Raw genomic sequence first — 23,260 nt, 5'->3', positions numbered from 1 at the left:
CTGTAAGCACAAATAGAAGCCTGTTAATAACTGATTACACATGAAACAATGAATCAATCTGAAGACTTCACGCATTAATAGATTTGCCTCATTGTTACACTCATACAAACTTTGTATTTTAAACTGGATTGGAGCCACAGTTCCAGCAGCTGAGTCAGCAGGTGTGTCTGTATCAGATGCATCTGAAATGTAGCGACCCACTAATTACACCACTCCGTAACCCTGCCACACCTGTAGGTAAAGTTTTAGAGTTATACACGGACATGACTCTGTTCAGCATGTGTGGGAAAAAGCCGGATGGCTGCTCCAGGAGGCGCAATATCTGCGGCGCTTAGGCGGTCACAAGACTTGGACATCGGTGAGCAAAAACATCGGCACGCTGACAGGTCAGCTAGAAGCTCACATGCCCACAGATTCTTCACTTCTCTGCACCCAACATCCAACAAGTCGCTCTTTTTGGAAAAGTGGACACTCGTGCGCTTCCGCGCCACGGTCTTTGTCGGGTTTTTTTCTTTCTTTTTTAATGGAAGTTATAGTGCACGGGGGACTTTTTCAGATCTTCGCCCATTATTGCATCTATAAGAGGGTCGTTTTTATTTGCAAGTAGCCTGTCCCGTTCAACTACAACTAGTGATGTTTTTGGTGCGTAAAGGAGTGGCTCATGCCTAAGTGAGCGAGTGCCACTGGAAGAAATTACACCAAAGATGTCAACATTGCTTTCCCACCCACTCAAAATCGATTGTATTACCTTCAAGAAGGTGGCTCCTCGTATAAATAGGAACGCATTATTTCAAGAAAGACGGTGGTGAGCACAGTCTGTTGGCTTTCTCTCCTATCGGATCGGAAGAATTTGCTGAAGACAACTGTGTCCACCCTCCAGGACATAAGCATCTTTAACTCCTAAACTAGTAAGTTTGAAGTTCAGTTAAATGCATTTGCGTTACTCTTGTATTAAACAAGGGGAAAGTGGAGATTTTTTAGAAGTTACCTATTTTATCTCCAACATGCAGATTTTATTAATTTTGCTGTAATAATGAAAATGTGAAGGACTTCAAATATCAGTGCTGATTCGTCCCTTCATGTAAATCATAATGCAAACTGTCCAAGTGTGTTTTTGGTCAGTCCAGTCAAACAAATGAGGCATTTCTTTTCGTGTAATGACTTTCGTGTAACAAAACCCGTCTGCTCATGCTTTCAGACAGTAAAGTCATGCAGGTGGAAAGGAAATGGCACGTACTGCTCACTATCTTCTTTCTGCTCATCACTTCGGGTCAGTGTATGGACAGCAAGGAGGACAAGCAGAAAGAACGAAGGACCCTGTTGGATCTAATCTTACAGGTTATCAGAGACAGCCAGCAACGGGAGAAACCCATCTCCAGGCGCTGTAGCAGTGGACTCTTCACTTCAGCACAAGACATGAAGTTCTCCTCCCGGGAAAAGCCTTTCTATGTCCCTAGGCTGGATAACAGTAGACTCTCAGGTAAGCTGATAAGATTTATTTTTAGGTTCTGATGATGAAGGCATAATCCCCATTTTACAGTTGGGGACAGCTGTCAGTGTTCTGGGCAGTGCTGCACGCCTTATTCAAGAGCTTCTTTTAGCTGAATGGAAACTGGTTTGTTCGAGTTAAATTTTGTAATTTTGTGTGTCACTGGTGCTCAGAGAGGTCAGCATCCACATCCGTCTGGCCTCAAGTGTCCAGCTAAATTTAAAGTGGTTTCCATGAACACAATGCAGGTGTGCTTCATTTTGAAGACCTGTTTTCTGACCATGTTTCTTCAGCACGTGTTTAACTGACTGTTGGACAGATGGAGATGTGGATAGGCTGATTAAGGTAGGAGGGGCATGGTGATGCTAAACTTGTGAATGAGTCATTCAGTATGATTGGACTCTTTAACGTGAGTGATGAGCGCCCAACATGCACACAGGCGCTGTAGTGTCCTGGAAAGCATCTCCGGTCACATTCACGTCTGCAGACAGAGCAGATAAAGCAGACTGGTTGTGCTGTGTCACGTACACGGCATTGCATCAGTGATACTCTAACTAAAATACTTTTTTGACCGTTATGGAATGAAGAGCCTGTATGAGGAGACTATAAACACTGGACTTTATTTATCTGGGAAGACTATCCAGAGCATGTTACTGAATGTTGCCCTTGCGACATTTAACAGGATTTTTACTAAAACTGAGTCGTCTCAGACATTTCAGTAAATCTGCATTAATGCTGCAACTCTTCAAATATCTAAAACCTGGCAAAGAAGGTGCGCTCGAATGTGATAAAGAAAAGGAATCCAGAAAATCCTTTTATGCAACTGTTTTTATCGCTTTAACAGACTCAGAGAGTAGTCGAGGGCTGTGCCTCACTGGTATGTGTGGGAGTATATTAAGGGCTAAATTAACATAATGTGCTGTTTATTTCCAATATCAGACTGTGTCCAAAACCACTATCAATTAGATCCTGTCGTAGAGATGTTGTGCAGGCGTTATACAGCTTAAAATCTTGGCTCCAGCTCATGCAGTTGGAAAAGTACCTTTCAGACCACTGACTGGATGGAATTCATCTTTTGAGGATATAAAAAGCAGCACATTAGCAAGCGGTGCGTGCAACGCTACCAAAGATTTGTGGTCACGCAAGGATGGATGTTTTGAACACAACGAGGAGGAAAGAGAAACATCGATAAATCCACTGATGTGTGCGGCACACTCACCTCTTCCTCTACAGCTACGGTTGTTTCAAGAAACACGCCATGAAGCCAGGCACTTATTTTCTAGCTGGTTTTATCTGTTACATTGTTACAGTTTAGGACTGGCAGCTAAAAACAGTGTCGACACATTCACTAATCCTCCACATATGTAGACCCTGAAAACCTGACCCGTGTTGCTCTTATGGGTTGTCTTCTGTCCGTCTTCCTAAATTAATTTTGTAATATTCTCTGTGATTTTTCTTAGTGCATCTAAGTGATTTTCTTCCATATTTATCCCCCCGTAGAGCATTGCACAAATCTCTTGCTGGAGGGTTAATGTAGCTACTTACTTCTTCTGATGGGCATTAAACTCCCATAAAATAATCTCTTTAGCCTGTAAGCATGGCCATTGTGTTGCCTGGATGGACAGTTAATACAAACAGAGGTCCTTGGTGTCTTTATGAATACACAAAATTTCCTCAGAGTGCAAACCGTGGACAAAAACACGAGTGTGTCAATCAGTTGGAGAAAAACTACATTTGGTGCACATCTGAGGAACTTAATAGAGAATGAATAATGTTCATTTATGATTCTGCAGTTGGGACGTGTGCAGTAAAATCCAAAAACATTTCAAAGTTATTAATAATGCAAAGCAGCTGTGCATCGTCACGTAAAGCAGCGACACTGCTGAGATTCTTGAAACATAATGCAGGATGCAGGAGGGAGACTGTTAACACTGACGATCCCTCCGTCACTGTGGTTCATGCATAACTTTGCTCAGATGGTGAGAAGCTAACAGTGAGTTTCTTTTCCAGAAATCTTTTCCAGAGATGCAAACATGAAAGAGAAAATCATTGAGCATTTTGGAGGTAAGAAACCAAAGACGACACTAGGAGCACAAACTCTGTCTCTAATGCAAGACCGTTTGTTTCTGACAACTAACTGTCCCAGCATTGATGGCACTAATCCAGTGCAAATTCCTCCTTTTGCCCCTGTGAAAAAATCCTTTTCTTTCCAAGCCAGCATGCAGTCTGCTCAGGTCATAGAAAACATCACGAACACTGGGGGCTGCAGTAAGTTAAGAAAGGGTTGCTTGTAGGGCAGCAGTGCTGAGAAACAGCACATGGTCTGAAGCTGACAGTATTAAGCTGAAGGCAGCGGCACATTAAGCTGATTATTTGTCTCAGGAACTATGTGCAGGGTTCATGAGTGATGTGAAAATCTGGAAGCTTAAATGTTAGATGTGCTTCTAATTGAAGACTCGATTCCCCTGCACACTAAGGCCAGGTCCAGCTTTAGTTAGCACATGTCTGTTCACATTAACTGTAAGCTTAATTACACCTGCAAATAAGATTCAAAAATGATTGCTTTATCTGATGAGACCTTTTTCTGTTAAGCAGGACCAGTCAAGTTCTCATCGGAGTGCAAAACACACTTTCATAGAGTTTATCACAACACGAGGGACTGCTCGACACCAGCATGTATGTATGACTTCTTCTCCTGTTCTGTTTCTGCTGATGTGCTCGATGATCTCTGCGCTTCCTCAAAACCTGCTTTTACGGGTTTACTGTAACGTCTTAACAGTTTGTTTGGGTTGGAGTTGTCACACTATGACATTTAAATCAACTACCAGTCAAACCTGATCCGAGTTCAGTTTATGAGTGCTAAACTCTGTGCTTAATAAGACAAACTTTATTGCTTTAAACTGTTCTTAAATTATAAAGTCATTTTGATTTGTGGATGAGGGGGATATACACCACCGCTGGCTAACATTTAGGGAGTAAAAACTGTAGTGATTGAGGGATATCGTATCTGTATTTATGCCAGAAGCATAGATAGTAGAGGTGGGAATCACCAAACATCCCACGATACGATATTATCACAATACTTAACGCACGATACGATATTATTGCAATTTTTTAAAATATTTTGCGATATTCAGATTCTGTCCATAAAGGTAAACTTCATCAATATTAATTTTATCTAATATCAAAGTCTCACACTCAGTCTTTCTCTCATTTCAGTTTTATTGTTGACAAACTGAACGGTTTGTATTACAGTCTAGTCCAACTTAACTGAAACCATCTGGTACAATTACAGCTATTCTGAACTATGCAATATGAAAACTATGGAGCCCCTTCAGCAACTGAAGAATTTGAAAGTAAATTAAAACAAAATATAATTTTACATTAAATAAAAAAGTTTTAAACGTAATTAAAATAAAACATGTCTTAAATTAAAATAAGTAAACTGTCATGTTTATTTCTGCCAAAAAACAGTTAAACACATTTGGACAGCGTCAGGATTGTTGCTCAGAAAAAGGATCAACATGCTCTGAAGTCAGAGCACAAAAACCTTTTTCTGTAACAAAATATCGATTTGTGCTGTCCCTGCATCGATACATTATCAGCAAACAAAATATCACGATGCTACACATTATCGATTTTTCCCCCACCCCTAATGAATAGGGGATCATATCAGAGCGGCCGTCCAAACAGAAGCCTGAATCACTGTCAGCCTTCTCTGTGACAGCGATGTGACCCACGGCCTGCAGTACCACACTAAACTGTGTGATTTACAAGACTGACTGCAGAAATCGCAGCTACACTGGAAATGAATCGTTCACGTTATGTAAAAAAACTGTGAGTGTGTTTTTAAGTTCTCATGCAATCGTTCTTACTTCTGAGATCAAACCTGCGCACACGCAGCATTGAAATAAAACGAGTTTGACACTTGAGCTGTACACGATAACGCCGAGGGTTTCTAGTAAAAGTAAACAGAGCTAACGCGCTGCAGGGATTTCAAAGCTCAAACACGATGTTTTATTATTTGATTCTGTTGTTAAGACAATTTGGTGATGTATTATGAAAATCCCGGTCTTCCTTCTGGGATATTAATGATATGGGAATTATGAGGAAACCGTCCACAGACATCAGTGAGTGCAGACGGTAATGCTGGGGGTGTGCGTTTGTCACACAATAAATTAGAGCGAGAAGCTCCTCCTCTTCCTGATGCCTTTCACACATGTGACCGAGTCAAACAGGCATCAAACTACATCACATAATCAGGATTGTCCCGAGGTTAAGGAAGTTTATTTAAAGCCTGACAATAGTGAGACAATGCTGGCCAATGGATCACATACAGGATGCTGGGTTGGCCCAGAGGATTGTGGGACGCAGTTCATGTCACGCAGATATTACAGATGTCAGAGTCAGAAAACGGGACTCTGTTTGTATTTCAGGAGTTATCATGTGGCAGCAGCGCTCAGAACCTTCTCTTAGGTCTATTTCTTTTTATATATGTATGTGTATGTATATATATACACAGACATACATACATATAATTGGCTTTTTATCTTTTACCAGTAAGTTAAGTATACTTTACTATAGATGCCACAGCAGAACATGGTTTAACAAGTATTTCACTGTGAACCTGAGACCTCATGTCTACGTTACTATTTTTACCACAAATCAAAACGTTTCATGTTTGTTTTTTACTGATATGGTTACCAGGGAGGCGTTATATTAACATCATGTTTTTCTCCCCAGATTACAAACGATGTGCGAGATTGCTAACACGATTAGCGATGAGTCCACTCTGCATGCAGTCCTAGATATTGCATGTAAGTTTTTCCTGCTTTCCTGACTGTCATCATTTGTTGTCATCATCCTCTGAATAGACAATAAACGATGTTAAAGAAGACAGAAATATTAATTCAGAGGTCTTTGTTGCTTTTGGTCAGTTTAATTGAATGTGTGATACAGAGCTGGGGGGGGGGGGGGGGGGGGATTTTTCACGTAAGTAGAAATGTTAAATTCAACATTTCTTTGCAACCAAGACTGTATGCTTTGATGACATGCTAGCCTGTCAGAACAGGGTTTAAATTTAGGTCTGTAGTGGAGTGAGAGTCAGAAAGAACAGAGATGCAGATTTTATACATTCAGTTCTCTTTATGCCAAACATGCACATTAGAGCATGTAATTCATGTTGTCAAGCACATGTGAGGAAATGGCACACAGAGATAATAAGACTTCACCCGTGGTCTCCTGCATCCACAACAACAGAGGGGTTAAAGTAAAAATACATACATATATATATATATATATATATATATATATATATATATATGTATGTGTGTGTGTGTGTGTGTGTGTGTGTGTGTGTGTGTGTGTGTGTGTGTGTGTATAGTCTTTTTCCATGAACGTCACTGCTTCCCGACGTTCGTGGGAGAAACGCCACTCGTGTACTTCCTCACACTAAATCTATTAATACGACCGCTCTCAGGACAGAGGACGGACATCAGTGGAGTAATTTACGACGCTGTCGTTGTCAGGCCTTTTTAAAATTGATCTTCTGTGACAGCAGGTCTGAAGGGTTCACTGCTGTCTAAATGCTGCAGCGTAAACGCACACATTCAGTACAGGAAATTAGCTGGAGAGTGATTGCTCTTACAGTTCATCTCTACAAGCGGTCATCTTGGTTCATTGGATTTTTCTGTAGTGGAGTTGGTGATTATAAATTTGAAGAGGCTGACACATCCCAGGTATTCAGTTTCTCAAGTGAATCAGATAATAAGATCCTGTCGGCGAAATCTGACAAATGTAACAATCAGAGGGAATATTAAAGGATTCGTTATGTCGTCATTCTGGTCATTTCTTAATAGAGATGTTAGCAGAATTACATCGTTGAGTGGAAAACAACAAAAATTTGCATGGAGGTGTTGGAGGTGAACGTGGAAGTATAATTAGTTTTCTAAATACAGTTCCTGCTTTGCGGGGGCGTCTTAGCCTTCTTCTGTTTGCCTTGCAGGGAAAATCTGATTTGCAAAATTTTAGTAATGAACAAATCTACTGTAGCTAGCCTAGCAGTCGTTAACTGTTAGCAGAGGAGCTTCTGAAAACCATCACGTTTGCAAATAGAAAAGAAATAGAGCGTGGGAGACAGGAAGAAGAAGAAGCAGTGTAATGGCGTGCAGCAGTGGTGCACAAACACGTGGGGAGTGAAAAGGAGCCTGTTCCAGCTGAACTAAAGGATGCCTCAGGGTCACCTGATCCTAACTGTAAGGAAAAGCCTGAACTTGCATGTACGCTGGGGGTGTCTATCTCCTGGATCCACAGTGGGAGCTGCTTCCACAGAAGACGCTCTGCCTCCCATTCTACAAACTCTGGGAGCCACAAGCAAACATGCAGTCTGAAAGGATGCAGGAAGGAGTGACGGTTCATCCTCATCAAGGTTTTGTATTTTCTTTTGATTGCAGGTCCCAGAATAACAGAAGAAGGATCGACGTGGTGCCAAGGAAGTGCCTTCAAACCCACAGCAGTCATGAGAACGTGGTTGTGTTTCTAGTGTTTCTACTTTCTGTTGTTCTCGCTGTCATCGACGGACGCCGTTGGTTGTTTTTGAATGGATGTACCTGTATATACCATGTATCTGTAAAGAAATATTAATTTAATATTAAATGCACCTATTTATTGAGAAGGAATGTATATAATAATTTCACAGTCATTCAAAATTTGATTCTTTTTTGGTTATTACAGTTATGGATGAGGAAGAAGCTTCTTTTCTCATCCATATATAAGACTCCCACTGTTATACTGATGTTACGCTCTGTCATTGACTTCATTACATTTTATTTGGCACTGGAGTGAACTAAAGGATGTGGCTGACATTGAGAATATATGGAATAAGAGCAATGGTGATAATGCACTGCAGTACTGAACAATAAAGAATACTGAAGCACAGCATGTCGCCATCATTGAAGATGAGGGGAAGCTGGTGGAGAGCAGTGTGATGAGCTCAGGATTAAGCCAGCCTCTCCAGTTTGCAGAGGAAACACCGTTCGGTGTCCTGAACGAGACTGCGTTTCATTACAGCTGTTATGCTGTGGGAAAGCCACAGCCAGTGGGTCTTTATGCTCCTTCTGGCCCGAGTATTTCTTCTTCTTTCAGTTTTCAGCACCTTTCTGACGCTCTCTGAACAGGGACCACCATTACTAAACTCTCTCCTCTAACTGGAGCTTGTTGCAAAATTTCTGGCAGATTCCTCTGCTTGTCTCTGGCAATCACACACTCAATCTTAGCTGTCAGATATCTTGGACTCGACGGGATGTTGAGCAACCCGAGCTCCAAAGAACCAGCTTTGGATAAGCTCAGCAAAGGTTTGATGAACTCCTCAAGTAGTCACACGTGAAAGGCATTTTTCAGAGTTGTAGCTGTTGATAGGGAGAATCTAAATTAGCTGCACGATGGCTGATGGTGGGCTTTGAAAACATCTGTGTACCGTGCGGAAGACTTGACAAATTGGCTCTGGCGAAAGTTTCTTGCAGTTTACAAGTGCAATCAAGCAGGGAAAGAAAACCGTTTGAAGAAAGTTTGTTCACGATCATCAAAATTCACTGATTGAAACGTGCTTTGTGTTCAAGCCTCAGGCCACCTGCTGTATCAGTTAACAGGCTGAACTGAGCGTAGTCTCCAACTCGTCTGACTTTGTGCCAGGAAAGAAAGAAATGTGTGTTTTTTTCTTCCAGAGGTTCTCTCGTGTTTTCTTTTAATTGAATTCACTGTGAATTTCGGGGACGGGGGTCAACTTGGCTGTGGTTACAGTACAGAGCGCTTTAAACTGCTGACAAAATAAAAAGGTCAGAAATCTATTTCTCTTTTTCATGTCGTACATTTGTGCTCTGAGAACAGTGACAGTGATTGCTGTTTTTATTTGGGGAGTGAAATAAATGACCCACGTACACGTGAGGATGCTGATAAGCTAAGAAAACATACCCTAAGCCAAAGATTACAACAGCTCTGTTCTCACGTCAGTATGTCTCTGCAGACTTAGCAGGAAAGTGTTTCTTACAAGGGATCATGCATTATTCAACAAAGTTTGGCCTGTTGTGGGATCGTTAAAAAATCATCTGCAGCGGACATCAGTTCAAAGGGTTGTGAACTTAAACTCCGTTGAAAATATGTGCGTGGGGGGCGGGTTGGGTTGTTTTTTAGTGCTGATGATGTACAGATCCTATCAGTGCAATGTTTCCAGCATGATAGGAGATGTCCTTGTGCTGCAGGGCAATAAAATCGGTGATAGCCTCCCTTCCACAAATCAAAGTTGCTTAGGAACAGACGAATCCGGCTCAGAAATTTATGCCCCACCAAAAACCAGCATATTGCAAAACCAAATAGCCAAAAGGATCCAGATGAAGCACTTCCTCTGTGGCGTACTGTGCGGTAATGAACTGGACCAATTAGGCAAAAGGGTGATGTTTTCAGCCCAAACTATAAAAGGATTAGGAAGCTAAAAATACTGCTCGCACCCCACGGGATACACTGGGGATCCCTTTCCCTTCGGGCAGGCAGAGCAGGGACACCGGATCCTAATCTGAGGAGGATATCACTTATCTGGAGACAAACAGCACAGATTAGGAGAGGAGACAGAAGATGCACAGGGGACAGTATGTGGGAGGGCGTTAATACAATTACACACAAGCACCAAATCCTTCCTCTGGTGCCTCTGAGAAATGCTGCTGTAATAAATAGCAAATAGAGACCAAAGCCATGCCATTTCCTTCCTGTCAGGCGGTACCGAGCTCCATCAGAGCTCAAGACCAGTGAGGAGAAACGTGTTCATGGAGCCATGTTTAGATGGAGGCTGGAGGACACGTTGCTGTAAACTTCGGGCCTTGTTCGGATGTGATACCAGCTCACCAAGTGGATGCAATGCTCCCATTCCTGCAGTTTTGTTAGCCATTTGGCACTTACTAACATATTTCATGCTAAAACCTAAATATGGGCTCTTATGACGTAAATATCCAAGCCCTGCCCCATCCACAGAAGAACACTTTGATCCAAATGCTTGGACCCCAAGGCTTCATTCAGTCAAACCGCCTTATTTATAGTGATCGCAGTCTCTTGATGACTGTAAAATTGCTGTCGAGGGTTCATTGATTCACTTCATGTCTCATGATTAATTCATCTCTCTTCTCATGTCTTTTGCGAAATGCACAAATCCTACATGAGTCACCAATAATGTCAATTCAGATAATACATCCTTCATCGGGAATCTGACAGCTGAAAGACGACTGCATTGTCATCTTCATCATCACAGTCCAGTTCCTTCGTGGCTTTTTCCATCGTGCTGAAAGAGCCGTTGTGGGTTTGAGTGATGTGAAGAAAACACCTGTTGTTCTTTTGTGTGTTTATAAAAAGATTGTTTGGGGATTCTGTGACCCCTGCGCAGCCTGGGCCGGTCCGTGCCGTGCCGTGTGATTTGATGAGAAGTGCGCCGCCGCAGCTGTCTGTGCGCCAGCCTCTTTGATCGCGTGTCCTGGAGGTGTTGGAGCTGTCTTCCTGCCACCCCCTCTGCATGCCCCACACTGAGTGTGCTGCCACGGTTAGGTCTGAACGCACCGATTAACTTCAAGGCATCTTTTTTTTCACCCAGACGTGACATATAGTTAAGAGTTAATTTACGGTCAGTTTGTTCCCATTATGTGGAGAAATTACATAAACCGTCCTTTTTCATGATCGTTAAAAATAAATGCTTCACATCACAGAACATCAGCGACATCAATGAAAGTGATTTGTGCACGTGGAATATCGTTTAGAGTAATGTTTCTGGGGATTTTACTGTGTTTTGAATTCATGCCAGAGCCACAGACAACCGACGATAAACACGTCATTTTCCACAAGATGCTTTCATTTATTTAGCAATTCATCTATCATATAATTACAAACTCTTCTCAACCTGTGCATGGAAAAAATAACGGCTCCATGCGGGTTTGAAGTTTTATAGCCGTGCCGAGTCCGGCCCAGCCAGCTGGATGACTTTGGGAACATGTGAGAGGGTGAGGGAAGCTTTTTTATTCCAGGGAACATTGTGTTGCAAGTCATTTAGAAACGATCGAGTCCTGATCGCTGTTTTCATCCGAGACGGGGCTTCAAACACAGTTTTAGAGGCAGACAGAGAAAAGCACGATCTTAGAGAGCTCTGCTGTGTTAACTGATTATTGAGAAAAGTGAAAATCACACTGATTTAATGGTCAATAAAATGTGACTTTAAAAACTGATAACGATTCATCTCATAAGTCACGACTCTTTGCCTCCAGTACTGCGCAGGACATGTTTATGAGCTGTTGCACACAGACGCACAGACACGTTTCAATTGTAAATGTACTCAGATACTTTCTTTTGTTTGTTTTTAACAGACTCAGCGGGTTTATTGGTCTGGCTACCTGAGAACTGCCTGAACTACTTAAAAGACTTTGCATCTGGATGTGAGAGTTCAGTGATTTCTAACAAAGCTAACCTGCCCATGGACGCTAACTTTGCTGGCAACAACTTTGCAAAGAGTATCCAGGAGGCAGATCTGGTCAGTCTGGCATTAATTGTGGACATGCATTTTGTCACTGGTTTGTCTATTGGCTCCAGCTTTCCAGCTGTCCTCTCATCCAAAGACTGTTATTTCAGACAACAGAAAACAACATGGCAATAGCCATAGGCTACCTTACAACCATAAACTGTGGGTGCACATGTCCATCTCTTTTAATGAGAATCCCCCCGATGAACAGAGCACTAGCAGAAATCCTTGTGGTCATGTCCCTCTGAGGTTTGCTTGTGCAGCCTGTTTTTCATCTACATTTTATTTATTTTTGAGCACCCCGTTATGGAAAAGAAAGGTGCCCGGTCCATCCACTTTAATTCCTGCAGGCAGTTCCCATAGCTCTGCAAGAGGCTTCATGACAAGCGACTCAATTGACAGGAATGCAAGAGTTTCTTTATGGGCTTCCAGACCGTAGAGTTTCCTCATAGAACTGGATTATTTTAATTTATTGCCCACTAGTCATTTATAGCTATCCATGAAAATGACGTGAATGTCTGGATAAATCTATTCATATTTAAAATAGAACAGGGACGAAGCAGCGTTGAGAAGAGAGCCAGAGAAGAACTAATAACTGAATTAAAGTGGTGTATAAACATGCGAAGAAACACAGTGCATCATGGGAATCCCAGCAGCCTGGCTGCCTGTATCATAACTAAGGATTCCTTGGTTTGTTTAACAGCTTTAAACAAAACTTTTAACGAAATGTTTGATAAATGTAAAGAATATTTGCTGTATAACCTTTAAATCGGAATTCACTTTGTGGTGAACGGTGCATGAAGCCTTTCTAATTATTATTATTATACTTTTATAATATTGTCCTGTGAGCTCTCTGGGTTGTATGTCTGAATGAAGGCGCTCTAAAACGGTACAAAAAACCATTTATTTAATAAACAATAAACCCAAAATACATTTAATCATTACCTAAAACAAAACAACAGTTAAACAGGCGTGTAAAAAACACGATTTAGCCCTTTGTTCCTGAGTGGTTGAATTTTTATCATTTGCTCTAAGAGGTGATGAGTCTCATTTACATGCTGAAGAGCATTCCTATGAGTTGGGTCCAAAACGTTTCTGGATGCATTTGATGGATAAATGTAAAGATGAAGCTCGGTATAGTTTTAGCTTCGGCTGCCTGTCGAGCAGTCAGCAGCTAACACTGACTGAAGTGGCTTTGTGTTCAGGACTGCTCCTTTATTTCTCTTTAAAAACAATAAGTACATGCTCTCACAGCGGTGACCTGCTATTACAGACTTGCTCTTGAAACAGAGCATCAACCCAGTAGTTCCATTAAAGCTGTTGTCTTTGTATGTGTGTCACCTGGGCGGCGGTGAAGTATCCGTGGATTTTCCTGTCCCAGTCTGACCCTTAAGGCCATGTTCATGGTCTTTTCTGATTACCAAGATACAGACAACAAAGAGCAGCTTACATAACAAAGTTACTGCACTGCAGTATTCAGTACATACTCGGTGCTCTGCAGTTTCCATCAGGATGGCAGGCAGCAGGAGGGCACAGTGCTTAGTGTAGAAAACATCAAGCATGGAGACAGCTGAGGTATTCAATTATTTTATTGTCCACACAGGTGGTTTGTCCAACGTGAACAAGCATCAAGGCAATGATGAGGAATGTCACACTCACTAAAAGTTCATCTAGATTATATGTGTCACAAGTCCTTAAAATAATAACATGTTACATATATTTTGTATAGAGCGCTTTGAGTCCATTTACCAAATATTTATCAGCAGAGAAATCAAATTAATTTAGTGTAAAATGTGGATACGATGCTTTTATGTTAAAAGGACCAGCTGACAGCAGAAGGCCACTGTGGTGAACACTGTCCTGCAGCAACACATCTAAAATATTCACATGTTCTTATTGCCAAACTTTAGAAGACCAACTATTCCCCAAAATATGGTAAATGTGCGGGCAGCAGAATCAGGCTGTGACAGACGACACGATGGCGGCCGACAGCTTTCCATGTGTCTGCACAACGCTTCGTCTCAGACGGACAAAACAGCAACGCAAGTGCAATCGAAAGGTTCTGGGAGTGTTCCCGTTACGTGTGGATGGAGCACGTCGTGGTCGTGTGCATCAGCTCACACGCTGCCATCAGAAATAAAAACGTCATGTTAAGAACGTCTTTATTATTAGGAAACGTTTTGGCCTGAACAAAATGTGTCAACATCAAAGTGTTTCCTTTCCCTGTTCTCGGCTCCGTTTTTATGTTTCTGTGACTTTGTGACCTTCAAAGCCAACTGAGGACAAAACCTGCAAATTATGGCGAGCTCTGCGGCTCTTCGTGGACCGCCCCGGCTTCATTTTACTAAAGGGCATTTACTGGCAGTAGTCTGTAAATCATCCCTGTTGAATGAAAACAAATGAAAAAGTAAATAATAAAAACACGCGGAGTCATTATTCAGAGACATGTTGCACAACCAACATCAGGAGTGCACGTATTTTTGTGACCAGCGCCAGATGTGCCTCTAAAAGTTTAACTGCAGACCTCAGAAGCAGCACTTTGGGAATTCAAAATAAATAAATATACATCCATTAAAAAGCTGACTTCCAGGGAATGTGTCAGGCATGGCAGGAGAAGAGGAACAAAGCAACTACTTGGAAAAGGACGGCGGCCAAATTTAAACGGGTCACAGTTTTCACTTTCTTACGGGCTCAGGCTCTGAACCTTTCGATCGCACTTTTCTGTATCCACTGTCAAGTTCGTACGTAATAAAACCGACGTGAAATAAACCAGAAGAATAACAAAAGCAAACTGAAAACAGATGATCGCTCAGAGAATAGGCTCCGTGTCATTCCAGCTGACGCATGCATCCTTCCACCTGCAAGAAGAGCAGACTCGTCTATTACAGCTTCAGAACTCGTTACAGGATTAAAAGGAAAAGCAAAACATGTCGAAACATTTTATGGTTGTTTCAGGGATCTGTCTGTATGACGGCTCTCACCTTGTTCGGATGCAGAGCTCCAGAGGAGGAGTGAGGTCAGTATCCACCTCCTGACTGCTCTGGGACAATCTGCCGACCGCTAAAAGTAAAAACATTTTTATTTCGCAGCTTTAGGAACACTCAGAAGCAACGACTTGAAAAATCTGACTGAAAACAGGTCACGATTAACCCAACACATTTTAGACGTCATGTAAGGCAGCGGTCTCCAACCTTTTTTGCGCCACGGACCGGTTTATGCCCGACAATATTTTCACGGACCGGCCTTTAAGGTGTCGCGGATAAATACAACAAAATAAAACTAGTACCGGTACCGAAAAAAAGAAGATTTATTCATAACACACGTGGAAAGACCCAGGAAAACCGAGTACACGATAAAAACGATGACAAAATAACGCTGAAAACCGATAAAACCCTGAAAACCAGACATTTCACACCCGAGCCTCTACTCTCGCGGCACGGTACCAAACGACTCACGGACCGGTACCGGTCCGAGGCCCGGGGGTTGTAAGAAGACAGACTGGACACACGGGGCTGCAGACAAAGACAATCAGATAAACGATGCTACGTACAAACAGTGAGGCGGATCTCCTCCTGCTGGTTGGCCAGTCCATCGAAATAGTAGAGGTCGAACTCCGTGCCGCCGCCCTCGTTGGTCAACAGCTCCCTCTGCAGGCCAAACAGCACGCTGAAGTGGCTTTCACTGCACACCACCCAGATGGGGTAGCGTGGCGTCTTCAGGTAAGCTCCTACCTTAGAAGGAGAAAACCAATTGTCTTTGATCACATCAGCCATACAGAATCACTGAGTGATGCAATACGTGTACTGAAAGCAACGCAGGCATTACTGCTCTGTACGTAAGCCAAACCCATCTTAACCATTTATTCCCGACGACCTGATGTAAAGACGTCTCGTGTGTAAGACGCCAACGAAGCGAACTACGACAGAGTCGACGTAACAGGTCGCCGAGCAGAGCAGCAGAGGAGTGAAGTCAGACACAGATGGTGCTCCAAGACTTCATGAGTTTGGAAGCTCTGCACCGGCCAAAGAAACAACTACAACAGCTTTGAAGGATTTGGGTGTTTCTGGAGCTTTTGGTGTCCCGGGTGTGCACAAAAACAGCTGAGCCGTGACGCAAACCCATATCCCCCTTATTCAAACTTTTCAACTATGAGAGGAAAACCCTGCTCACCTCAGGGTGTGACCTGACCAGACAGTCTGTGAAATTCAGCCCCAGAATAATGCTGGTGGCCTTCCCGTCTGCGTGGACGGGGACCAACTGGTCAGGAGTTCACTCATTTACCAACACGCTACCAGTTATTACGAAAAATCCAGTTAAAAATGAAGATTTTTGAGTACTGGTTTCCAAATGCTGCGGCACATACGTTTACTTGAATATCATATAGATTCTATAATAGTTTAAGAATATACTTGTGGCGATGCTCCCATCATCAGAGTGAACAATGGGCCTGAAGTCAGGGCTTGTCGGTGTAACATGAATCAAACTGGGATGTGGTCTGTTAGAGGCTCGGTGTTTCTCACCTTACAGATGTTATAATGTTCAAACAAGGACAGCAGGCCGACGTCGCAGTGACCTTTGATTCCTTTGAGCAGAGTCATGTTGCCGTTGCCCGAGTCCAGCTCCACGTCATCATCGAACACATTGGAAACTGCTCTGCCACACAGCAACAGGTTGACCAGCTCCTGGTGAGAAAACACACAGTTATTACTGCGTCGTGTTTCTGTTACCTCCTGTAAAGCTTAGACAGCGTGGCGCGTACTGTCAACACGTATGTTTAAAAACAACAAAGACAAAATGAAGAAATGTTCCTCTGACAGCAAACGGCGCAGAGAGCGAGCGGCCTCGGCCGAGGGGTTCATTGCTTTTTCACTGTTCAGTTAAAGAGTATTGTTTAGGATTTAGTGACACCTAGAGGCGAATCTTCCAAGCTACACTTCAAAGACACCTGATGTCGCACCATCACTGCAGATTCACAGCCCAGAAACACAACAACACTGTGACAGCTTTAAAAGCAGCTTAGAAGCTGAAGCTAATGAATCTTCTTATATCCAACTAGCACAATACCTGTGTGCAGTACCCATGGGCTCCAATCAGCGTGGTGGTGGGCACATCCATATCTTCCTGTACTCTAAAGAAAGAAGAACCACATCATAGTTGTTTCACAGTCTGGTTCCAGCTACTTTGTTCTGCATAAAAGATGTTTTTAAAAAAGTACTTTTGAATGGACCGCGAGAGAACAGCAGACACAGTCAGCAGCACGCAGCCCAACATCCCAGGTTCAAACTGTGGGGAAAAAACAGATAAAAAGGAAAGTGGAGGATAAACGTTTGTGCCCTCGAGAGGGAAAAGGAGAAGAAATGTGCTTCTCTCACTTGCTCAACATGCTGCTCAAGGATCAACTCCAGATCTTTGAGGTTCTCCACAGTCAAACAGGTGATCTAGAACAAAGACAAGTCGTAAAACGTCAACAGAACAAAGTTACGGTTACGGCTCTGAATCTTACGTAAGTTTGACAAATATCATTTCATGAACCTCACCAGTTATCTTACATTCATTCTGATTAGCTTCAGTGCAAATATAAAGATGTGTACCTTTTCAAGCACCCCCTCAGATCTGTAGGGTCGAGCTGGGGTGAACTGATTTCTCCCTGAATTTCTGTTTCCAAACAACAAAACCACAGCAACACCTTCATAAACGTAGCGACGCGAGAGCAGACTCACACCAACGCAGTTCCTAACATCTGCACAATATCTACAGATACAACACCAATAAAACGGCTGTGTGCTTCAGTAAAACTGGAGATCTCACATTGCAACTGTGGCTTGCTTTTCCTCGCCAGCCCTCCACAAGATCTCAGCCAGAGCCAAAACGAGACACTTTCTCCTGATGCTGTTGGACGGTCTTAATCTCCTGAAGGGGGAAAAAAATCTCATCTGAGCGAGAAGCTCTCTGGTGATAGTACGGGTGAAACTGAAATACAGAAGTCACTTGCTGAACATCATTCCCCCGTGTGAAGTAACAGCTTTAGAAAGTGACTGGAATAAAGTGCTCGCAGGTTCATGCCATGAACTAAAGGGTGACTTACTGCAGGCCCGTGGTACAGCTCTCAGTGCTTTCAAACAGCAGTTTCTTAAGAACAAAGGCTTGAACAGACGCCAGAACTCCACAAGGACCTCCCTTAAAAAATTCAAAGCCACAATTAAATAAAGCCTGTGAAAATAAAAACAATTTAAGCATCCGGCTTGATTGAAATCACCTTTCTCTGCACAATCCCATATCGGAGGTCATGCGTGTCTGAGAATGTGAAACCCTGATTCCTCCACTCAATATTGAAACAATTTAGGCTGGATCCAAGAAGAAGTGTTTTTAATTCCTAGAGGGAATAAACGGAAAACAAAGACATAATCAAAGGCAACTGCAGAAAGTCTGCGCAGCAGCTTGAGAGAAACCCACCGTGGCAGTGCCCTGGTGTAAATCACCCACCGTGGCAGTGCCCTGGTCCATCGGGCGACCGGCGAGGCTGTGTTCGGGTAAGGTTCCCCGCAGAGGGGCGTCGCAGAGTTCTCGCAGATCGTCATCATAATCCTCGATGTCATCTAAATAATTAACACAAATATATCCTTGAAAATCAAAAGTTAGGCACCGATTTGTTTTCAAAGGGCGAGAAACAATCAGTGAAGCCCCGGACCGCACATACAGAAAGTATTTGCCCTAAAATAAACTTTAATACTAGATGAAGACAGCCCAACGCCGTTTTTAAACAATGAGTTCACTTTTAATGGGAAAAGATTATCCAAACCTTAAACTAATAACTGCTTGTGCCACCAACAGGAATTTTGGACCCGTTTTTTGGCAGAATTGCTTTGATCCAGTCACAATGGGGGCTTTTTTTTGCAAGCCCCTTTTTGTTTAAGGTCATTCCAAAAGTATGATTGTTTGTTTTGCTGCCGGTGTGCTTCAGGGCTTTGTGCACTTGAGCTTCACAAACAAACGTATGATTAAACCTTCTCCTTCTGGATTTTATAGCAGAGAGCAGAATTTGTGGTTCCATCAATTACAGCAAGTCATTCGGGTCTTAAAGCAGCGAGGCAGCCATCTAACTAATGCTACTAACTCATCAGGGAGAGTCAGGGTGTGGCTGCTGACATCCACCTCAGCTTTCCCGAAAATGAATTAACCACGGGTAATTTATGAATAAAGAAGGTTTGGATAACTTTTAAAATCTGCGCTTTGCATTTACTCGGGTTATCACGCTCTAAGGTTAAAATTTGTTTGGTTTTCTGAATGCTTAGGTGTGACAAATATGCAAAAGAAATCAAGAAATCAATAATCAGAAAGGGACAAGCACTTTTTAACAGCCCTGTACTGCACAGCACTTACCCAAGACCATCGCAGACGCATCCAGATCAGCCACACTTGGCCTGGTCTTTGCTCTAAAAAAGAAAACAACGTGTAAATATTGAGAACAAAGCCTGGGAAAGCAGTGAGCATGAGGCCATTACTTATTATGTGGAGTCAAACAACTTAAAGCTATTTTACTTTGCTGTCGTCACCATGCTCAGTCTCACTCGCTCAAAGCTGTTTTCACTCGGTGTTCTCTGTGAAACGCTCAGCGCCTCGCGCCCCGCTCGTACACGGTCAGCTGAGCCGATTTCACTTCTGCTGCCTTGTAAACTTCCAGTCACCAAACGTCCATCCTGAGTGGGTCTGGTTTCCTCTTCTCCTCTGAGTAGCGGCTGGGACACCTTTCGACTGTTACGTTTTCTGTTTGATTCCTGAAAGGACAAAGTGGAGGATTAACAGCAGATGAGCACGCGATCACATGTGTTTTTAGGCATAAAAGCTTTAGTACCTGGGGTACCGGTCCAACCAATATGCCTCTCCTAATGCGATTAGTTCTGCTCCTTTGGGTGGTCTCAGAGGTGGTTTTTTCTGGTTCTTTTTGGATTAAGCTCTTCTTGTCTTGGAGGGAATCCATCGCTGGATGGTCTTGTTGAACTCCTAAGTCAGGACCCCGGAAACCTGTCTGATTATTACTGGACTTTCTATCGTTTGCTGGCATCAGTGAAGCATTTGTAGCTTGAGAAGGGAATGTTGCTGTTATATCAAGCCTGTGAAAGACAACAGCATATTCATTTAAGCACATTATTACAAAAAAGAAAGTAAAATCAGTAGAAAATAATCACAAACGCTGCCTGTAAAATACCTCGATCTGGTCTGTTTGCTTGGAACAGAAGCCGGGCTGCGGTCCTCCTCTCCTCCATTATCCATCGAACTAGTTTGGGCTCTCCGTGGGGAAACCTCACTGCTCACTGGTTTCTCATTCTTTACTTGTTCAATGAGATGCTTTACAATAACCTCCAGTAATGTTTTCAGAGGGTTATTTTGAAGCTGCAGTGACAGAGAGATCAGCTACACACGTTACCTGTTGCGCACCACAGCAGTCACCTTGCAGCTTTAACGCTTACCTTGTTCTTCCTGTAGAGATCCTCAATGCTGAGAATCTGCCTCAGCTCCGACCTGTTGTTGATACTGGCCTCTGTGCGTGGATGCTCCTCATCCATGCAGGCAATAGTCCTCTTCAGCCCCTGAACAACATTTCCAACAAAAAACAAACAAACTGGGAATTAGTCTATTTATTTCCCCTCATATTGCGAAAGCTTGCATCTTGGTCGCATGCTCTCCCTCGTGCACTGCTGCTACGACTACATGCACGTTTTCTTATTTTAAATAAAGCAGGGCTGCTTACAGACACGCTCGCTGGACCAGAATCGCATCGACACAAGCTCGCAGCGGAGCTGCAGCTGGCTAGCTAGCAGTGTTAGCGGTTTGCACAGAAACGCTGTGATGGGCTATCAGTCTGAATTACCACACGTTAGCCGACTCACCTTACGACTCAAATACTCCCGTACAAGGGACGAAGACACCTCTTCGACTGAAGGGACCATGCCGAGGACGAGTCTGTCCGTGTTAGCATACATGATCAACGAGAAGCGGCCATGGTGTTAGCAAACAGCAGCGGGATGCTGCGCCGACAGCACTGAAGAGCTGAGTTAGCTGCTTATTGTTAAGGTCTTAATAAATCATAGCTGGGTACAGTTTAGGTTCAAACAGGGTGAAAAACATGCAATCTCCACTCGGTGTCGTGGGGTGTCCTCGCGGGGGCTACAGCTCCGTGAAACTGCGGCCCTTTCTGACCCTGTACGGCTGCGTTACCATGGCAAAGCTAGTCGTTCACGGACGCTTCGAGCTTTTTTGATGCCCTGGGCTACTTTAGCCTTGGTGCCCTTCTCTCAGGTTTGTGGGTACAGCTTCTATCCGGTACAGCTCGGTAGCACTGGATTCGACCCCCCCCCCCCCGCCTTTTTTTTTTTGAATTACGTTCGTTCAATTTGTGTAGTGATTTGTTCACTACACATGATGCAAATCTCCTGTTGCACCACATCCCAAAGCGGCTCTATAGATTGAGATGTGGTTACTGTGGAAACCATGTGAGTACAGTGAAGTCACTCATGTTCAAGAAACCAGTCTGGGATGATTTCATATCTAAATACCACAGAGATGCACCACAGATAATAAATTGTTACGGACAACAAACAGCTCAGGAGCTGCTGCTGAAATGATGTTTCATCCTTCATTTAAATACATCACCACTGTGATTTTTTAAATATTTGATTCATGATCATTTCCCCTCCGTGACTGTTAAGTTTGGAGAAATCAGTGACAGTTTACAATCACACTATTTCAATTACCACACCACCCTGCCAACAAAGAGGAACAATGTGTGCTTGGAGATGAGAGAAGCCAAAAGGAACAGACTGCCCATGAAATAATCGTGTTTGCAGAAAAATATCTTAGAGCTTTATGTGACCTTGTATCTAATCCATGTGTCTGAAAGTGCTATGAAACTGCTGGGAAACCCACGGTTCAAACAAGCTGACAGGACTGCTCTTCAGCGTCCTCTCAGACTATCACAATTTTGCTTCTTCTTGCAAGAATAAAAGAAAAAGCTCTTTCAGCACATCGATCGGGGTCTCCATTGCCTTGGTTTTTATTAAAGTGGTGTCACCTTTGGATTTATCTGACATTCCGCTCCTTCAAGTCAGATCCTACATCCCAGCCCTTTGCCAAAAATAAGGAACCTGCAAATTGTGGGAGGCCTTGGGACCATTGCTGGATACCTTATTACTCCCACTGACCACAAATTCAAAAGACCTGTCCGACAACATTTGTGTTATCTGAATCTTATCCAATAAATTTACCAGGAAAATGTTTGATGATAAAATCAGACTTAAGTGTAATTCCAAGTGCAAAGGGAAAGCGAGCCATCAGGTTAGTGAACGAGAAGCTTGCTTGTTAAGTCATTGAAGTGCAGGGAACTTCTGCAACCCGATCCTCAATAACTTCTGATCTTTGCAGAAAAACCAAGACATAATTATGCCATTTAAGACAACTTAGCAACAACTATCAGAACTACATTGTACCTTATATTATAAACACAGATACCCGACCTGATTTAAATGATCAACAGATCAAAATGGGAAGCAAGCCACACACAAAGAGATGACGTCTGATGCACTGGGAACTACTTTGAGATAACATAGCCACATTTAACTGTAGAGAGCCTTATTGAGCCATGGGCCATGCTATGCCTAAACAAACAGGAGGGCTGGTACAAGGTTAGAAAGATTTCTATGTGATGCTGAGGAAGACAGCAAGGGTGTACGATGTGCTCTGCCCTTCCAACCTTTCAACTGCATTGGAACCAAAGAGTGAAAAATCACCCTGCTCCAACCAGACTGGGCCAAGCTCCAACTAAGTGATGTGCAGCAGCTGACCATTACTGGTTGTTGCTGTGTGCCGTGTCTTCAAGGACTGATTCAGAGAATTATTATTACAGCACTGATTAAGGTAGATTGCATAGATGATATAATTTTGTATACAGAGGTACCCATGATGGGCAGATGGTGGCCATGATGACACCAAGTATTGGCGATCTATAGCTTTGTGTTTGGTTTAGCTCCTTTACATATGAACTTGGTTGTAGCTTTTCTTTTGCGTTTATTATATTTTATTTGCAGTCTGTTTGGGTTCTGGTTAATCTTCCGAGTTCAGTCATATTAAGTTGATTCCCTTTGTGATCCTTTTTCCCAGCCGTCGATGGTCCTTCGTCTCGTGTGTGATGTTCTGCTTTGCTAGCTTTGGTTCTTTTGTGGGTTCTGTTCAGC

General features: G+C 43.0%; 2 protein-coding genes across 4 annotated transcripts; one reads left to right on the top strand and one right to left on the bottom strand.

Annotated features, from left to right (window-relative positions):
• Positions 1–31: 31 nt before the first annotated feature.
• alkal1 (ALK and LTK ligand 1) lies at positions 32–8,425 on the top strand. Of its 2 annotated transcripts, none has more exons than XM_082522933.1 (6): positions 32–908; positions 1,199–1,480; positions 3,500–3,553; positions 4,082–4,165; positions 6,233–6,306; positions 7,942–8,425. In XM_082522933.1, exons 2-5 carry the CDS (start codon positions 1,210–1,212, stop codon positions 6,295–6,297), a joined length of 474 nt encoding a protein of 157 aa, XP_082379059.1. In that variant the 5' UTR covers positions 32–908; positions 1,199–1,209; the 3' UTR covers positions 6,298–6,306; positions 7,942–8,425. The 2 variants fall into 2 exon arrangements, with proteins under 2 accessions (XP_082379059.1, XP_082379060.1); XM_082522934.1 differs by having other exon boundaries at positions 39–908; positions 4,085–4,165.
• A 5,178-nt stretch (positions 8,426–13,603) lies between these two features.
• Positions 13,604–21,580, bottom strand: mindy4 (MINDY lysine 48 deubiquitinase 4). 2 transcript variants are annotated; one of them, XM_082524978.1, is made up of 18 exons: positions 20,921–21,579; positions 20,501–20,620; positions 20,239–20,423; positions 19,885–20,143; positions 19,572–19,807; positions 19,413–19,465; positions 18,516–18,628; positions 18,289–18,405; positions 18,118–18,209; positions 17,841–17,942; positions 17,624–17,687; positions 17,405–17,470; positions 17,248–17,315; positions 17,097–17,160; positions 16,553–16,714; positions 15,583–15,763; positions 15,014–15,092; positions 13,604–14,890 (listed from the first exon to the last, which is right to left on the bottom strand). In XM_082524978.1, the coding sequence occupies exons 1-18, from the start codon at positions 21,011–21,013 to the stop codon at positions 14,842–14,844; spliced, it is 2,103 nt and encodes a 700-aa protein (XP_082381104.1). In that variant the 5' UTR covers positions 21,014–21,579; the 3' UTR covers positions 13,604–14,841. The 2 variants fall into 2 exon arrangements, with proteins under 2 accessions (XP_082381104.1, XP_082381105.1); XM_082524979.1 differs by lacking the exons at positions 13,604–14,890; positions 15,014–15,092 and having other exon boundaries at positions 15,642–15,759; positions 20,921–21,580.
• Positions 21,581–23,260: the final 1,680 nt, after the last annotated feature.

This window comes from Aulonocara stuartgranti (genome assembly GCF_965226115.1).
Source record: "Aulonocara stuartgranti genome assembly, chromosome: 23".
NCBI lineage: Eukaryota > Metazoa > Chordata > Actinopteri > Cichliformes > Cichlidae > Aulonocara > Aulonocara stuartgranti.
Note: the sequence above shows the minus strand (reverse complement) of the source record. Positions and strands in the feature narration are given on the sequence as shown.